The sequence below is a fragment of the Monomorium pharaonis genome, chromosome 5, assembly GCF_013373865.1.
Source record: "Monomorium pharaonis isolate MP-MQ-018 chromosome 5, ASM1337386v2, whole genome shotgun sequence".
Taxonomy (NCBI): domain Eukaryota; kingdom Metazoa; phylum Arthropoda; class Insecta; order Hymenoptera; family Formicidae; genus Monomorium; species Monomorium pharaonis.
In genome coordinates, this window is record NC_050471.1 from 27,060,298 (window position 1) to 27,075,948 (window position 15,651).

General features: G+C 30.8%; 1 protein-coding gene across 1 annotated transcript; it reads left to right on the plus strand.

The window, feature by feature from the left end:
* Nucleotides 1-123: 123 nt before the first annotated feature.
* LOC105833662 (fatty acid synthase-like) lies at nt 124-13,551 on the plus strand (the record flags this gene model as incomplete). Its single annotated transcript, XM_036287527.1, has 16 exons — nt 124-600; nt 1,640-1,933; nt 2,038-2,242; nt 2,324-2,484; nt 2,801-3,118; nt 3,256-3,749; nt 3,983-4,287; nt 4,376-4,789; nt 4,869-5,131; nt 6,084-6,325; nt 6,394-7,087; nt 10,614-11,445; nt 11,567-12,039; nt 12,140-12,397; nt 12,590-12,844; nt 12,931-13,551. Coding segments are annotated over 16 exons (5,796 nt in total), but the record flags the coding sequence as incomplete, so codon positions are not given.
* Between the last annotated feature and the right edge of the window lie 2,100 nt (nt 13,552-15,651).

The window sequence follows — 15,651 nt, forward strand, 5'->3', positions numbered from 1 at the left end:
TGAATCTATGATAACACAATTATTATAATAAAATTTTTGCTAAAGTTAAATAACACTTTTCAATAAATATAACAATTTTTTATTATTATAATTAATTAATTTTTAAATCTTTGTGTATAAAATTGTCCAATATTAACTGAAACATTGATAGTTATTTTGACACATATTTCTTACCTTGTAGGTGTTTTGTCACGTAAGGGTTATTGCAGACCATTTGACATTGATGGAGACGGTTATACGCGTAGCGAAATGGTGACAGTAATATATCTTCAAAAAGCAAAGAATGCAAAAAGAATTTATGCTATATGTCCTCATATTAAATTAAATAGCGATGGTTACAAAGAGGAAGGAATAACTTACCCATCGTCACAAATGCAAACCACTTTACTGAAAGAATTTTATAATGAATGCGGAATACCGCCATCTTGCTTGGATTGCATTGAGGCACATGGTACCGGCACCAAAGTTGGCGATCCTAACGAAATCAGTGCAGTCTGTGCTGCTTTTGGTGCGAGTAAAGAAACTCCATTAATGATCGGTTCCGTAAAATCTAATATAGGTCATTCGGAACCCGCGAGCGGTTTTGGTCAAATTGCTAAGGTAAAACAAGTGGTTTTTATTTTTTACCCCAATAGGAAAAGATTCATAAAATTGTATAACAATATATTGTAAAAGATTTATAATCCGTCATTATGAGGGCATAGTTCAGAAAATAGATGTAGATACATTAACTTTTTATAAAACATTAATAAATGTTTGTGCAATTAAATTTTGTAATAATGTGTTGGCATAACAATAGCGATATGGCGAATCATCTTAACAGCACATTTGCAAAATTAAATTCAAAAATAAATTGTACAATAATTGAGAAAAATATTTTAGTCGTAACACGTTTAAAACATTTATAAATATAATTGTGTGCACAAAATATCCAAATTATTCCCCAATTATTCTTAAATTATGATGCACAAATATTGAAACATGAGATGTGTAATATTTTATGTTTCAATTTTTGTGCATAATGTAAGAATATAATTTAAAAGTTTCTGGCCGCTGTTACTATCAATGAGATAATAGATCAATTAACTCTCCGATGGACATGACTAATCCGTTAGACAAAGTGCCCTTTTTTTAATGTTTATTAAATGTCTGTTGAATAAGTAATATTTGTTAAATTTGTTGTAATACATTTTGATTATTAATTTTGAATTAAATATTAAAGATAAAATGCTGTAAATATTGCACATTGTTATTACTGTATTATTGCTACATTATATTGTGAAAATATTGAAGATATTGTGATAATGTTAAATACGGAAATAATTCAAAATATTTATGTTTCAAAATATATTTGTCTAATTTTAAAAAAATATTATTTGAGAATTATATTCTGACAAAACTGTTGCGTTATGGCGAATCATCTTAATACAATCTTTAATGCCATTATTATGCAATGTTTGCAAAATCTTCCTATCGGGATTTTTAAATTTATTTCTATTTTGTATGTATATCCACACTTGCGCGTAACACAAACAGGAAATCTATTTTACGTAAAAGTTATTCTTTTGTATTCAAACACAAAGATTTATTTTAAAAAAACAAAAATTTTTAATTTTAATTATAAAATTAATATTTGAAGGTAATAATAGCATTCGAAGCCGGTTTTTTTCCACCAAATGTCAATTATGTGTCACCACGGCGTGATATAGAGGCCTTATTAAATGGAACTGTACGTGTCGTCGAAGAACCAATGCCAATTAAGAACGGTTACATTGGTTTGAGTTCTTTCGGTTTCGGAGGATCCAACGCTCACGTGCTATTAAAATGGAACAACAAGCAGAAGATTAAGAATGAAGCAACGAACGATGACCTGCCTAAACTTGTAATATTATCTGGACGCACTGAAGAATCAGTAAAATTATTTTTAAACGACGTTAGTAGGCAATTTCAACGTCTCTTTAAACAACTAATATCTAAATATCGTATTATATTGTATTTTAGTATTGTACTTTTATCCTAAGAAATTTTTGATTATAGATTGCTAATCAACCAATAGATATAGAATATATCCGTTTACTGCACGACGTCCATGCTGACAATATAGATGGTCATCCGTGGAGAGGATTCATTATACTGAATAATTTGAAACAAGAACCAATATACGAAATTCAAAATTGCGTTAATATGAAAAGACCAGTTTGCTTTATATTTTCTGCTTTAGGCTCACAATGGCCAGGAATGGGTATACAATCAATATTCCACACTCTATTAACACAGTTTATTTAAAAGTAATAAAATTATATAATTTTTAAATAAAAATTAGGTCGAAACTTATTAAAATTTCACATCTTTGCAAACACAATAAGAAGATGTGATGAGTTTTTAAAACCATATAGTATAAGTGTCATGGACATTTTGACAGATACAACTCAAAACGTGTACGAAAACGCATTATACGCGTTTGTTGGCATCGTCGCTATTCAGGTAAAATGTAATATTTCGAAAAACTATATAGATCAATGTAATTAACATGAATTTTTTCTAAAAAAAAAAAAATAATTTTAAAAATGCTTGTTAGTATTATCAACTCTATTAAATGCTATATACTAATGCTTATCAATCTGTGCTGCTGCATTCTGTATACATTTCTAAACCATTAACATTAAAGTTTTATATTGTTGCATTCCACTTTATTAGAATCCACTTTATTATTATGCATTTTATAATTCATTCTATTCTATCATTTAAATTATATATTTTAATATATAACACTTATTTATAAAATAATTTATATTTTTAGATTGGCTTAGTGGACCTTCTAACATCCTTAGGAATTTCTTCGGATTACATGATAAGTCATTCTGGTGGTGAACTCGGTTGTGCTTACGCGGATAAATGCCTCACCATTGAACAAACTATTTTATCGGCATACTTTATCGGTGTGGCATGTGTGGAAGGGAAAATAATTTCTAGCTGTATGGCACTTGTCAGCTTGAATTACAAATCTTTAAAAAATATGTGTCTAGCGGATATTGAGATAATATGTCGCAATAGTAAAAATAGTAGCATTGTGTGTGGACCCACAGAATCCGTACAAAAATTTGTGAAAAAATTACAGGTAAACGTAAACAACGCTCATGTAAATTTTATAAATAAAAATAATAATCTTAATAATTTTTTAAATATTAAGTTTTTAAATTTAAACTGAAATTTGTCACTGCTTCTAATATTAAATTTGCATTTTTGTATTATTAGCTTAATGATATTCATGTGAAAGAGATTCTGTGCAACGTACCATATCACAGTTCTTATCTTGCATCCGTGAAAACTCAGCTTTTGTGTAATTTAAACAAAGTAATACCATGGCCAAAGAAACGGAGTACAAAATGGATCAGCTCCTCTGTATCCTGTACCAAGTGGTTTACCTCAGCATCGAACTTATCGTCGGCGGATTATCATACGGACAGTATATTAAACACCATTCTTTTTGAACAAACGACGCATTTAATTCCAAGTAACGCTGTGACTATTGAAATAGCACCAGACGGCGTTCTCCAAAGTGTTTTAAAGGAATCCTTACATCCGAAAGTGACGAACATTGTATTGAATCAACGTACTGACGTCGACATATTTTTGCAAGAAATTGGAAAGCTCTATAATTGTGGTTTACAGCCGCAAGTTGCTAATTTATACCCTCCAGTCAAATTTCCAGTTAGTCGAGGAACTCCTATGATCGCTCCGTCAATCAGGTATAAATTATTATCGTAATCACGATCTGAATATTATCTATATATAAGAAATTGTAATATATGTCTAGAGTTATAGTTGTTACTGTAATACACTCACATAAACACACAAATGTTAGAATTATTTTAATATGCATTATTATTATTAACTATAACTAAATCTCTCATTAATAATATAAAATTATTATAAATATAATTACATTATCCATAAAAAAGCATTTTTGATGTGACATTAGATGGGATCATTCCGAAGATTGGTTTGCATTTAAATATCAAGAACAAAAATACAATAAATTCCGAGAAAGGCACGTTGAAATCTTACTTCAGAGTGAGGACTATGAATTTATGAGCGGACATGTTATAGATGGGAGGAATTTAGTACCAGCGACTGGTTATCTTGCACTCGTTTGGGAAACTTTCGGCATGATAAAAGGGAAAATATACACATCAGTTCCAATAACATTCCAGGATGTACGGTTTATTCGTGCTACGCATTTGTCAAAAAATGAAGCTACAAAGTTAATGATTGCAATCCTGAAAGGTATTTTGGAGATAAATACCTTTAAATTAAAGTAGTATGATATTAAGAAAAAAAAGAGTCAAATACATAATGTATAAAATTATTATAGATGGAAGATTTGAAATAACCGAAGGAGACAGCGTTATAGTAACTGGTAGAGTGTACGAGCCATTGAATCCAGAAAAAGAAATAACTTCTGCAGATATATTGTCGGAAAATAACGAAGAAGAACATATGACTACTAAAGATATTTACAAAGAGTTGAAATTGCGCGGTTACCAGTACAGCGGCTTGTTTCGTGGATTACACAGCGCATCTGTTTCAAACAACAAAGGACACGTCGCTTGGAAAAACAATTGGATAACATTTATGGATACCATGCTACAAATGCACATAATTGGACATGACACTAGAGATTTGTATGTTCCTACGAGTATTGAAAAATTGACGATTAATCCTGCGCTTCATGCTTGGACGGTACAACAAATTGAAAACCAGGACCCTACGACAAATACAGATAAACGTAAGTGTTATCCAGTTACTAAATGTTGCCATTGTACATAAAAATCATGTAATCAAGTTTTTCGATAACATTATTTCAGACGTCTTATTACCGATACGAGTATACAAAGAGATCGACACGGTCATAGCCGGCGGAATAGAGCTTCGAGGTGTCAAAGCCACTCAGATCGCTCGCCGCAAATTGGTTCAAGATGCTGTTATCGAGGAAAACGTATTTGTAGCCCATCATGATCGCGCAAAAATTTCTTTAAGCGAAGCGATACGAATATCTGCGCAACTCGCCTTGGAAGATCACCAGGTCACTAAAGTGAAGGCCATTGAGCTAGTGGAAGATGACGATAATGTTACATTAGATTCCATATCTTCTTTACTGTTGATTGATGCTTTTAATGACATACCCTTAATACAAACAAATATTACTCTTTTAACATCGCCGAACCGTTTTAATCCAGCAGACCTATCGCAAAACATTTCGATTGCTGATTTAAACAAACCAATTGTGGACGACAAAGTCTTAATAGTCGCTGGATTCAATCTTCTGACCAAACAACAAACTTCTCTAAAACGACTTTTGCCATCTCTAAAAGAAGGTGGTTATCTGTTGACACGCGAAAAATGCGACGTATATGACTATAGTAAATATCAGCAGCAATACGAATTAAATGTTATTCTTGAAAAGCGCACTGATAAAGAAGTAATTGTTTTTATGAAGAAAAAAGTTCAGATAGAAAAAAGAATTGTTGTTTATATAAATAATGATAACTTTAACTGGCTGGACGATTTAAAACCGCTGGTGAGTGGCGAGAACAAACTCGAGAAGAAGAGTAGAATCATAATTGTTGGAGAGGGAGACTCTGAGTGTGGTCTGTTGGGTTTTGTCAACTGTTTGAGAAAAGAACCAGGTGGAGAATTCGTTAGAGGTGTATTTATTCAAGATGAAAAAGCTTCTAAATTTTCTCTTCAAGACCCCTTTTATTTACATCAATTGCAAAAAGATATGACTATTAATGTATTACGATCCAATAGAATATGGGGATCGTACAGACATTTACAATTACCACGGCAAGAACCCGAGCCTGTTCCAACCGCACACGTTATTCAGACGGTATGTACGAAAAAGCACATCTATTAAAGTACGATAATATTTATTACGTATATTATACTATATATAAAATGTGTATAAAACAATATTTTTAACAAAATAATCATAAATAAAAATAACAATTTAAAATATAAAGTTGTTAAAAAGATTGATTTATAGGTTCATGTTATGCATAATGACATATTTTCTGTAGGTCCGTAATGATCTGAGCACATTTTGTTGGGTGGAAAGCGACTTATCTATTAAACCTGATCGTAAAGATTTGGTAGATGTTGTCTATTCGTCTCTCAATTTTAAAGATGTAATGGTTGCAACTGGTAGAGTAGTATTTAATCAAATTTTGAGAGGACGATTATGTCAATATATTCCTCTGGGAATGGAATATGTTGGATTCGACGTCAACGGGCAACGTGTAATGGGACTTAATGATACTAAGTAAGTAATTTTTCAAAAAGTAATTACGTTGTTTAATATCTAAAACTAACTTAAAATTATTTTTTTAGCTGTATAGCAAACGTTGTTGCTACACGTAAAAATATGTTTTGGAAGATACCGGACGCGTGGACATTTGAAGAAGCTGCGACAATCCCATGCGTTTATGGCACGATTTACATCGCTCTTTACGTTCTTGGAAAAATGAAAAAAGATGACAAAATACTTATACACTCTGGTACTGGCGGCATTGGACAGGCAGCTATTAACTTGGCTCTCAAAGAAGGATGCGAAGTGTTTACTACTGTGGGCACAAGCGAGAAGAGAGATTTCATTAAAAAACTGTTTCCCGCAATTTTAGATGAACATATTGGAAATTCTCGGGATACCAGTTTCGAACAAATGATAATGAATCAAACGAACGGGCGCGGGGTCGACATCGTGTTGAATTCATTGGCGGAGGAAAAGTTAATAGCGTCTGTTAACTGTTTAGCACAAAATGGCCGTTTTCTAGAGATCGGCAAATTTGATTTAACTTCTAACAATCCTCTAAGTGTGTCCGCGTTTCAAAAAGGAATTAGTTTTCATGGGATTGTAATCGATGAAATGATTTTTGGCGATCATAAGCATACGCCCCTTATGTTCAAAATGATAGCTGCTGGTGTGAATAACGGAACCGTCGTTCCAATTCAAGCAAAAGTTTTTCCGAGAACAGATATTGAAAAAGCTTTTAGATACATGGCGAGTGGAAAACACATGGGAAAGGTATATAACTATATATTCCTAATAATATTGGCTAATATTGGCTAAACATAAATTATATTGGAAGTACATTGATCATTAAATATTGATTTTAAATTAAAATGTGCAATTAATGTCTAATATAAAAAACTTAAATCTAACATTGACCAGTGTTAAACCAATATTGAAACAAATTTGCCGCTTAATGTTAGATTAATTTGTTATATAAGATGAAACATCCACTTTACAATTGCACCAATATTGAAAATATTGCATTTACATTAGTTCCCAATATTGCGCCAATGTTTTGTGCTACTAGAGATCTATATTTATATAATGGTACACGGAAAAAAAAGATTTAGTTCACATAAGCAGAAATATCTAATTGTAAGCAATGTGGCTGCATCTAGTTATCTTTAAACAATAATCATGCGTATGGTCATCATTTAAAGATAACTAAATTGATATGACTTTTGACTTTAGTATGTCAACTAAATTAATGTAGTTGCGCGAAATCTAGCTGGTTGTAGTAACAAGTACATAGTTGGTACTTCTTTCTTATGGCTAAACTAATTTATCCATATAGTTGTATCAATCGGGATGGTACGCTATAAAGCAGCGAGGTCAAAAGAGAAAAGCTATTCACTACGCACACAACTATAGAGATGTGTACATACATGTGGATCGCTTGGTCCGCGACGCGACGTGCACATTGGCGTTAGGAAGGTGACTCGGTGTATCGGTGCATCGGTTACAGATTACACAAACATGTCTAAGGGTGCGGTCTCATGCAGCGGATTATACGGAAGCGGAACAAGCGGATCACCAATCATGGGATCATTCTGATAGAACTCTTTTAAAGATTCCGTCAAAACGGTCCTGTGATTAGTAATCCGCTCGTTCCGCTTCCGCATAATCCGCTCCATGAGACCGCACCCTAACGGGTGAAGTCGTGTCCTGTTGTTCGCGTACACAGAAATAGTACGCATAGAGCACTAAAAAAGTAGGTATTCTCACGTCAGCCATTTTTCTTCAAACTAGCAAGTAACTAGCATAATGTTTTATATATATAATACATCGCAATAACCTTTACAATCTCAAGATCATAAATATCATGTCTTCGTTTCATTGTCGCATAAAGTTTGGTGCTTCCAAAGATTATTGACGTATATATATATATATATACAAAACATACCTAATTTTTCCTTCTAGTTAGAAGAAAAATGACGGACGTGAGAATACTCACTTTTATAGTGCCTTAGTGCGCATCTGCGTTGAGAAGGTGATTCGGTGTGTTGGTTGCAGGATATATACACGTGTCATAAGGCTATTGCACGAACCTTTCTGTAATCGTTACCGTAAGAAATTGAGCAATACGATTGTTTAACTCGGTCGGTTACGGCTGATTTGAGCAATATGATTGATCGAAATCTTACGATTACGATTACGTGCAATGGCCTTAACGTGGGTAAAATCATCGTGTCGTGTTGTTTGCGTGCACAATAATAGTGCCCATCGGCATTGACTAATGATGAAAGTGACAACTAACAATCATTCAAGATGTGAATAATTAATTTTTATATTATATCAAGACAATTTGTCTATCAATCAAACAATATAGTTGTCATTAAAATATTAGTAGTTGCAGTATCAAGAAATAATCTGGTTGATACAACCAGGTGTAGTTGTTGCTGCAACATAAGTCATTCCCCACTCGGCATGTAATGTTTTTAAAATATTTTATTTGAAATGTTACACTGTATACAGCAATATCACAGAAATATTTCACAACTATTTCTGGAACACTTCTGCAATGTTTCAATGTCCGCGATCATTTCAAGTGCAATCTTTTTAAAAGATTTTAGTAATATTTCGATAATATTACTAAAATATTTCTGAAACATATCTATGCAGATAGCAGAAACATTTCAGAAAATATCTTAAATACATTTTATCTAAGAAATTGCAGACTTAAAAAATATTATTGTAATATAATAATAATAATTAAAACAGGATCGATGAAATTGTTAAATGTGAAGATAAAAATGAAATTGCCTCTATTGATTTATAACGGGTTTTGGTACTGAATAATTTGTGTAATTTTTACTATTTCTTATGAACTATGTCGCATTCTTGTCAGTCTATATTTAGTGACTGTTTCAAGACCGATAAAATGCGCACAGTTCATATATATGAGTTAGAAATAAAAATTATACCAAAATTTTTTAGCACTAAGATCTGTTTTAGATCAATATAGGCGATCTTATTTGTATATTTATTTTTGACAGTTTCATCGGTTCTATTTCAATTATTATTATTGTATTACAATATTTTTTTAATGTAAGCAATCTTATTTTTATGTAATACAACAGTTTTTAAATAAATATATTTAAAAAATGTTTAAAACATTGATTATGTTAATAAAGGTTTATAGATTTGCATTATTATAGAAATATGTAGCAGAACACTTCCATTTTGTCATAATTTTTTAAAAGTTTATTTTGTTTTAGTAATATTAAAAAAAAAGATATTTATTTTATAACATTACAAAAAAGTAATATCGTAAAAAAAGACTTGTTACATGAGAAAATAATAAAAAAAGATAAATAAATATTTAGAGTGAATGCTCTAAAGTGTACAATAGCTAGAAAGATAGAAAGGATTGAAGTAAAAGTCATATTATTTTGCGATGTTGCAATAGTAACCAAGATATTAATTTTTTTTAATTTATATGAATGAGAACGCATCAAGGAAACTATAAGTTTTGAAAAGGTAATATCTCAGTAATTATTTCAATAAAGTCTTAAATATTTATAAAGTATTAAATAAAATAATATATGCACATTAAAATAAGGTATTTTTATTTCATGTATATTTTAATGTTATCACTATTAACTATATAATTATATAGAGAATATGTTTTTAAGTCAATTTTAAACATTCAGAAATGTTTCTGAATCATTATATTTGCAATATTTTTTGTGCAGTACTGTAGAAATTCACATTTTCAGCAATTTAAATTTTTATTACCTACACAATCCTTCAAAAATTTTTTAGAAATATTTTAAATGTAATGTTGCGTTTGATATTTTGCAGTAAATATTTTTGAAATAATGCATTTGTCACACTTCTTTTATAATATTACAGAGCCATACAAATAAGAAAGCAAAATTTTTTATATTCTCTCACAGATTTTAGAAATATTGCATTTGCATTATTATAAAAATATGGTGCAGATTTATTTTTAAAATATTTCACATGCAAAGTCACAATTAAAATATTAATGAAATATTTATGTACCATTTTCAAATATTACAATATTTCAACAACATTACTTGCCGAGTGGGTCAACAATAGCTCTATGATTGCAATAAACACATGCCTAATTGTTTTATATTTTACTATAAAATCTAGTTGTACCAACCAGTTTTATGTGTCGACCAGACTGTTTTTTCCGTGTAGCATAGAAAAGTATTTTTTAATTAGTGTTGCAGCTATCTATTTTGTATATGATATATATCTATTCTTAATATACATATGTGTTTTACAGATTATTCTAAATATACAGAAGAAGGATAAACCTTCAGACGAGCCTGTTATCGCGTATCGTCGCTATTATTGCTACGCGAACAAAAGTTACGTTATATTAGGAGGTCTGGGTGGATTTGGTTTGGAATTAACCGATTGGTTGATATTTCGGGGTGCCAGAAACATCGTGCTGGTTTCACGAACTGGAATAAAAAACGGTTACCAACGCATGAAGATTCGACTGTGGGAATCGTATGGTGTAAACGTGCTGATCATCAAGAATATTGATGTCGCTGATCCGAAGGATTGTGAGTACCTCTTGCAAACTGCGGAAAAAAGAGCACCGGTGGATGCGATATTTAATCTCGCTGTAGTGCTGAGGGATAACATTCTGAAGAATCAAACCGCGACAGCGTTTGCAGAGTCCTTTCAGTCGAAGGCTCGGGCAACGCAAGCTTTGGACAAATGTTCCAGAAAGATTTGCTCTAAGCTACGACACTTTGTAGTGTTCTCTTCCGTTTCTTGCGGCAGAGGTAATCCTGGACAGACTAATTACGGCATGGCCAACTCCGTTATGGAGAGAGTGTGCGAAAAGAGAACGGAGGAAGGATTACCCGCATTGGCAATTCAGTGGGGAGCTGTGGGTGACGTGGGCCTCGTCGCTGACATGCAGGAGGATGATAAAGAACTGATTATCGGCGGTACTTTGCAACAAAAAATATCCTGCTGCCTTGACGAGCTCGATAAGTTATTACTTCAAAGTCGACCGGTGGTGAGTAGCATGGTGGTAGCTGAAAAAAAGACGGGATCTTTCGGACTTGGAAGTTTGATAGAAACTGTCGCCAGTATCTTAGGTGGGTGCAGATTTATCTTTTTTGTCTATACTTACATCTTTTGCCAAAGTAATTTATTACGATTAACCAATCATCAAAATAATATATCCTAAATCATAATAACTTTCTATATATATTACAGATATAAAAGATATAAAAGTTATAAGTCACAATATGTCTCTGGCCGAACTTGGAATAGACTCCATGATGGGCATTGAAATCAAGCAAACTCTAGAACGAGAATTCGACATCTTTTTAACTGCACAAGAAATACGAAATCTTACTTTTGCAAAACTCATTAAAATGTCCAACGTAGACGCCAGCGATTACGATACGCAAAATAAATTGAAAATCAATACAGAGACAGTAGAAATCATAAAATTTCTAGTTGGCATTGTAAAGGACGCCGATTTTATTTCAGAAACCAGTATTGAACTTTCGACTGGTAAAAAGGAAACAAATACGGAAGTTTTTCTTATACCAGGTGCAGACGGTTGTGCAACTGTATTTAATCATTTAGCGCCAAATATGAAATTTTCAACAACGTCCCTGCAATATAACACAAACAACATTGATGCAAACATTATAGCAAAGACGACTGATCATTTCACAAACGTATGCAATCGCATTAGTAATTTCATATTATGTTGATGAAACGTTAATTGTTTTATTTAAAGCACGTAAAGTTTATCGAATTCTTTCAATACCTTTGCAGCACATTTTATCATCAAAGTTGAAAGGTACAAAAGACTTTGTAGTAGTAGGGTACTCTTTTGGATCTTTTATCGCAATTGAGTTGACAAGAAGGTTAGAAGCCATGAACTTTAAAGGCCGTCTGCTTCTTATCGACGGCGCTCCTGAACAAATGCAAATTATGTACAATAACTATGCGTCAGATATGACAGAAACAGACCTTCAAAATAGTGTTCTAACTAATATTATGGATATATATTCGCCAGGATTTAGTAAAAAGGTATAATTTTTTTCTTAACATTAGATCAAAATTAATTTATTATTACATATATATTTATAACATAAGTATTTATTATTTGAAAATTATTATCAATTTTACTTTCCTATTTTATAATATTGTATTTCAAGTTCTTTTGTCTTAAAGTAAAACTTACATATAATAAAATATATAACGTACATATATTTTTGACAGATTCTAACGGAACTGGAAAAATGTGATACTTGGGAAGAGAGATACAATATTTTCTCAAAACAGTTCTTAGCTATGAATAAGTTACTCTCACCAACAAATTTAAAGACGCTGTGTACCACAGTTTATACACATTTTTCCATTATTCCGCACTATGACCTTTCTACATTGTCACCTATCAAATCTCCAATAACTTTATTAAAATGTACAAATCCTTTGCATACATTTATGATTGAAGAAGATTATGGTTTGAAGAAGGTATTTAAAAAGAATTGTGCTAATTTTTTTGTTTTAACAAGTCAAATTCAACTTTTAATTAATAAAATATATGATAATTATTTAAGGTAACTCAGAATGTGCTGAAGGTGCATTACGTTGAAGGTACTCATGTGACGATCTTAAAAAATGGAAAAGTGTCAGCTGCAATTAACGGAGAACCACCATTTACATGTTGATTACAATAAATAATAAATTATTATTAAAATTATATGCATTTAAAAATAAATTAATAAACAAATATGACCGAGAGAACTACTCAGTGCTAAAAAATAAGCATTGAGTAGTTTTCGTCTTCCACTAATAGCGTCTTCCACTAATAGCATCTTCCACTGGCAAAAACTTGCTGGCACTGGCCAGCACTAAGGGCTTAAAGTGTAGTATTAATGAGGGAGTTATATGTACTTTAAGCACTCAGTGCTGCTAGTGCCAACGAGTTTTGTCAGTGGAAGTCGCTATTATGCATAACAATTTGACCGCGTTAATCGGCCTGCATCATTTTACTTAAATTTTTTTAACAGATTTAGTAAAACTAATTTTTTAATTTAAAAGACAGGGTTTTAACCCCAAACCTCGTCCCCTAGAATCCGCCAGTGCATAATATATATAATTTTATATAACATTTATTACATATATGTATATGGTTTATAATGGTTTTATATGAGTTTTATTACTTACATTATTATATTATATCTAACTTGTAATACCATTATCATTATGTTATATTTATCTTTCTTTTATAATGAAAGTAACAGTTTTACTTATCTTTCATAACCGAAATGGTAACACAGGTTTTAAATAACAGTAACAACTTTGACAATTACGTATAATAAAAATACGTGACTTGTTTTTTATTAACAAATATTCAATTAATAAATAATTTTGTTTATCTTTTAAATTTGAATGAATAAATGTAATAATTACTTCAATGATATACGTATAATAAAAATTGTTTGAGCTTATAATTGTAAAAACTTTATTTTTTTCCTTTATACATTTGAATGTTATAAAAATTTTTATAACATTGAAATAAATTATTTTACTAGTCTAAAATTATCAAAAATAATATTGTTATCAAATGTCAGTAAATAGATGTTATTGTTAGATATAGTAATTAAGGGTTTTGGAAGACATGATTTTAGCGTAATTTAAATAACACATGCAAATATATTTTACATTATTTTTTAAATACAAATAAATGTCAAATAAAAGAATATATAATCTAAATGCAATAGAATAAATAATAAATATGATTTCTCTAGCCATTTTTTTATAAACAATTGGCAAAACTTAACTTTTCTACGCGCATACACTCTTTTTAAATGTAAGTATGTATATGAACGTCGCTGCTCTATGATTGCGTTGTAGATTTTACATTAATACGACATATGTAACATTTTATAACTCTAAGCGTTATAAAATATAATGGTCTCGACTAAGCTTTAATAAATCCATTACTTTTACGTCTGGCCTTACTTTTCAAATTTCTTTTCTTATTTCAACTTTCTTTCCACACATTTTTATCCAATCATCGCGGTCCTAAGTTTCTTATTCGATGTTATGCTATTTATCATTTTACTTATGCTATTTATCATTTTCATTTAATTTTATTTTAATGAAATACTATAATGTATTTTATATTAACACTAGACACCACAGACGCGCGCTTCGCGCGCGCTATTTGACTTTTTGTTTTTTACTTTTTAAAAATAAATTGCAACGATGATTATATAGATAGATAACCATCTATAGAAATTTGACAACTATCAAAATTCAATGTGTTTAATATTAATTGTAACAAATTAAATGTAATTTATTTAACGTTGTTTTTAACGTTTTTAATTTATGTAACATTGTTTTTAATAAACATAAAAAAAATTACAGAGTCAAAAGTAAAAACATGATAAAATTATACATTCGACGGGGTCGAAAATTTTAATGTAAAATTATATATTCAACGGTGTTGAAAATTTTATAAAGACACGAAAAACTTTGCAGACAGTTAAAAGTAAAAATATGTTATAATTATATATATATATATATATATATATATATATATATATATATATATATAGAGAGAGAGAGAGAGAGAGAGAGAGAGAGAGAGCTTTTATGTAATTATTTATAAATTTACATAATTTTACACACACACACACTCTCTCTCTCTCTCTCTCTCTCTCTCTCTCTCTCTCTCTCCGCTCCTTCTTTCTATAAAAGTCGCTGTTTCTCCTTCTGTTTCCTTTTCTGCTTTTTCTTTTTACAAAAGTCGAATCTCTCTCTTTCTTCTATCAATCTATTTGATTTCCTTCTTTTTTTTTTCTAAAAGATTATAAAATTTTAAAGATATTATTGTTATTCCCTATTATATTATTACTTAATATATCTCTTTATTACTTACCTTATTACTTATACACTTTTGATATAACCAATTTTGACTTGAAAACACAACTGTCAAACACAACTGTCAAACACTACGAAGCATGCGGCTCAATGATCAGCGAAAAAACCAATCAGCATCGCGGATTAAAGGCAACAATTCTTCGAGACTTTCGAGATGACTTCGATACATTCGATAAATAAATAACATATCTTTTTTAGAAAAGGATTTTGATTTATTACAATTATGCAATATTTATTATTACTCACGCGCACATAAGTCAAAAAGACTGCACAAATAAACAGACTTACTACTGAAACAATGCTACCAATCCACAGAAATTAAAATCATATCACCTAGAGGTTTTCATTGGTACCAACCGTATCCCTTTTACTTTTTGAAAAATTGTCGC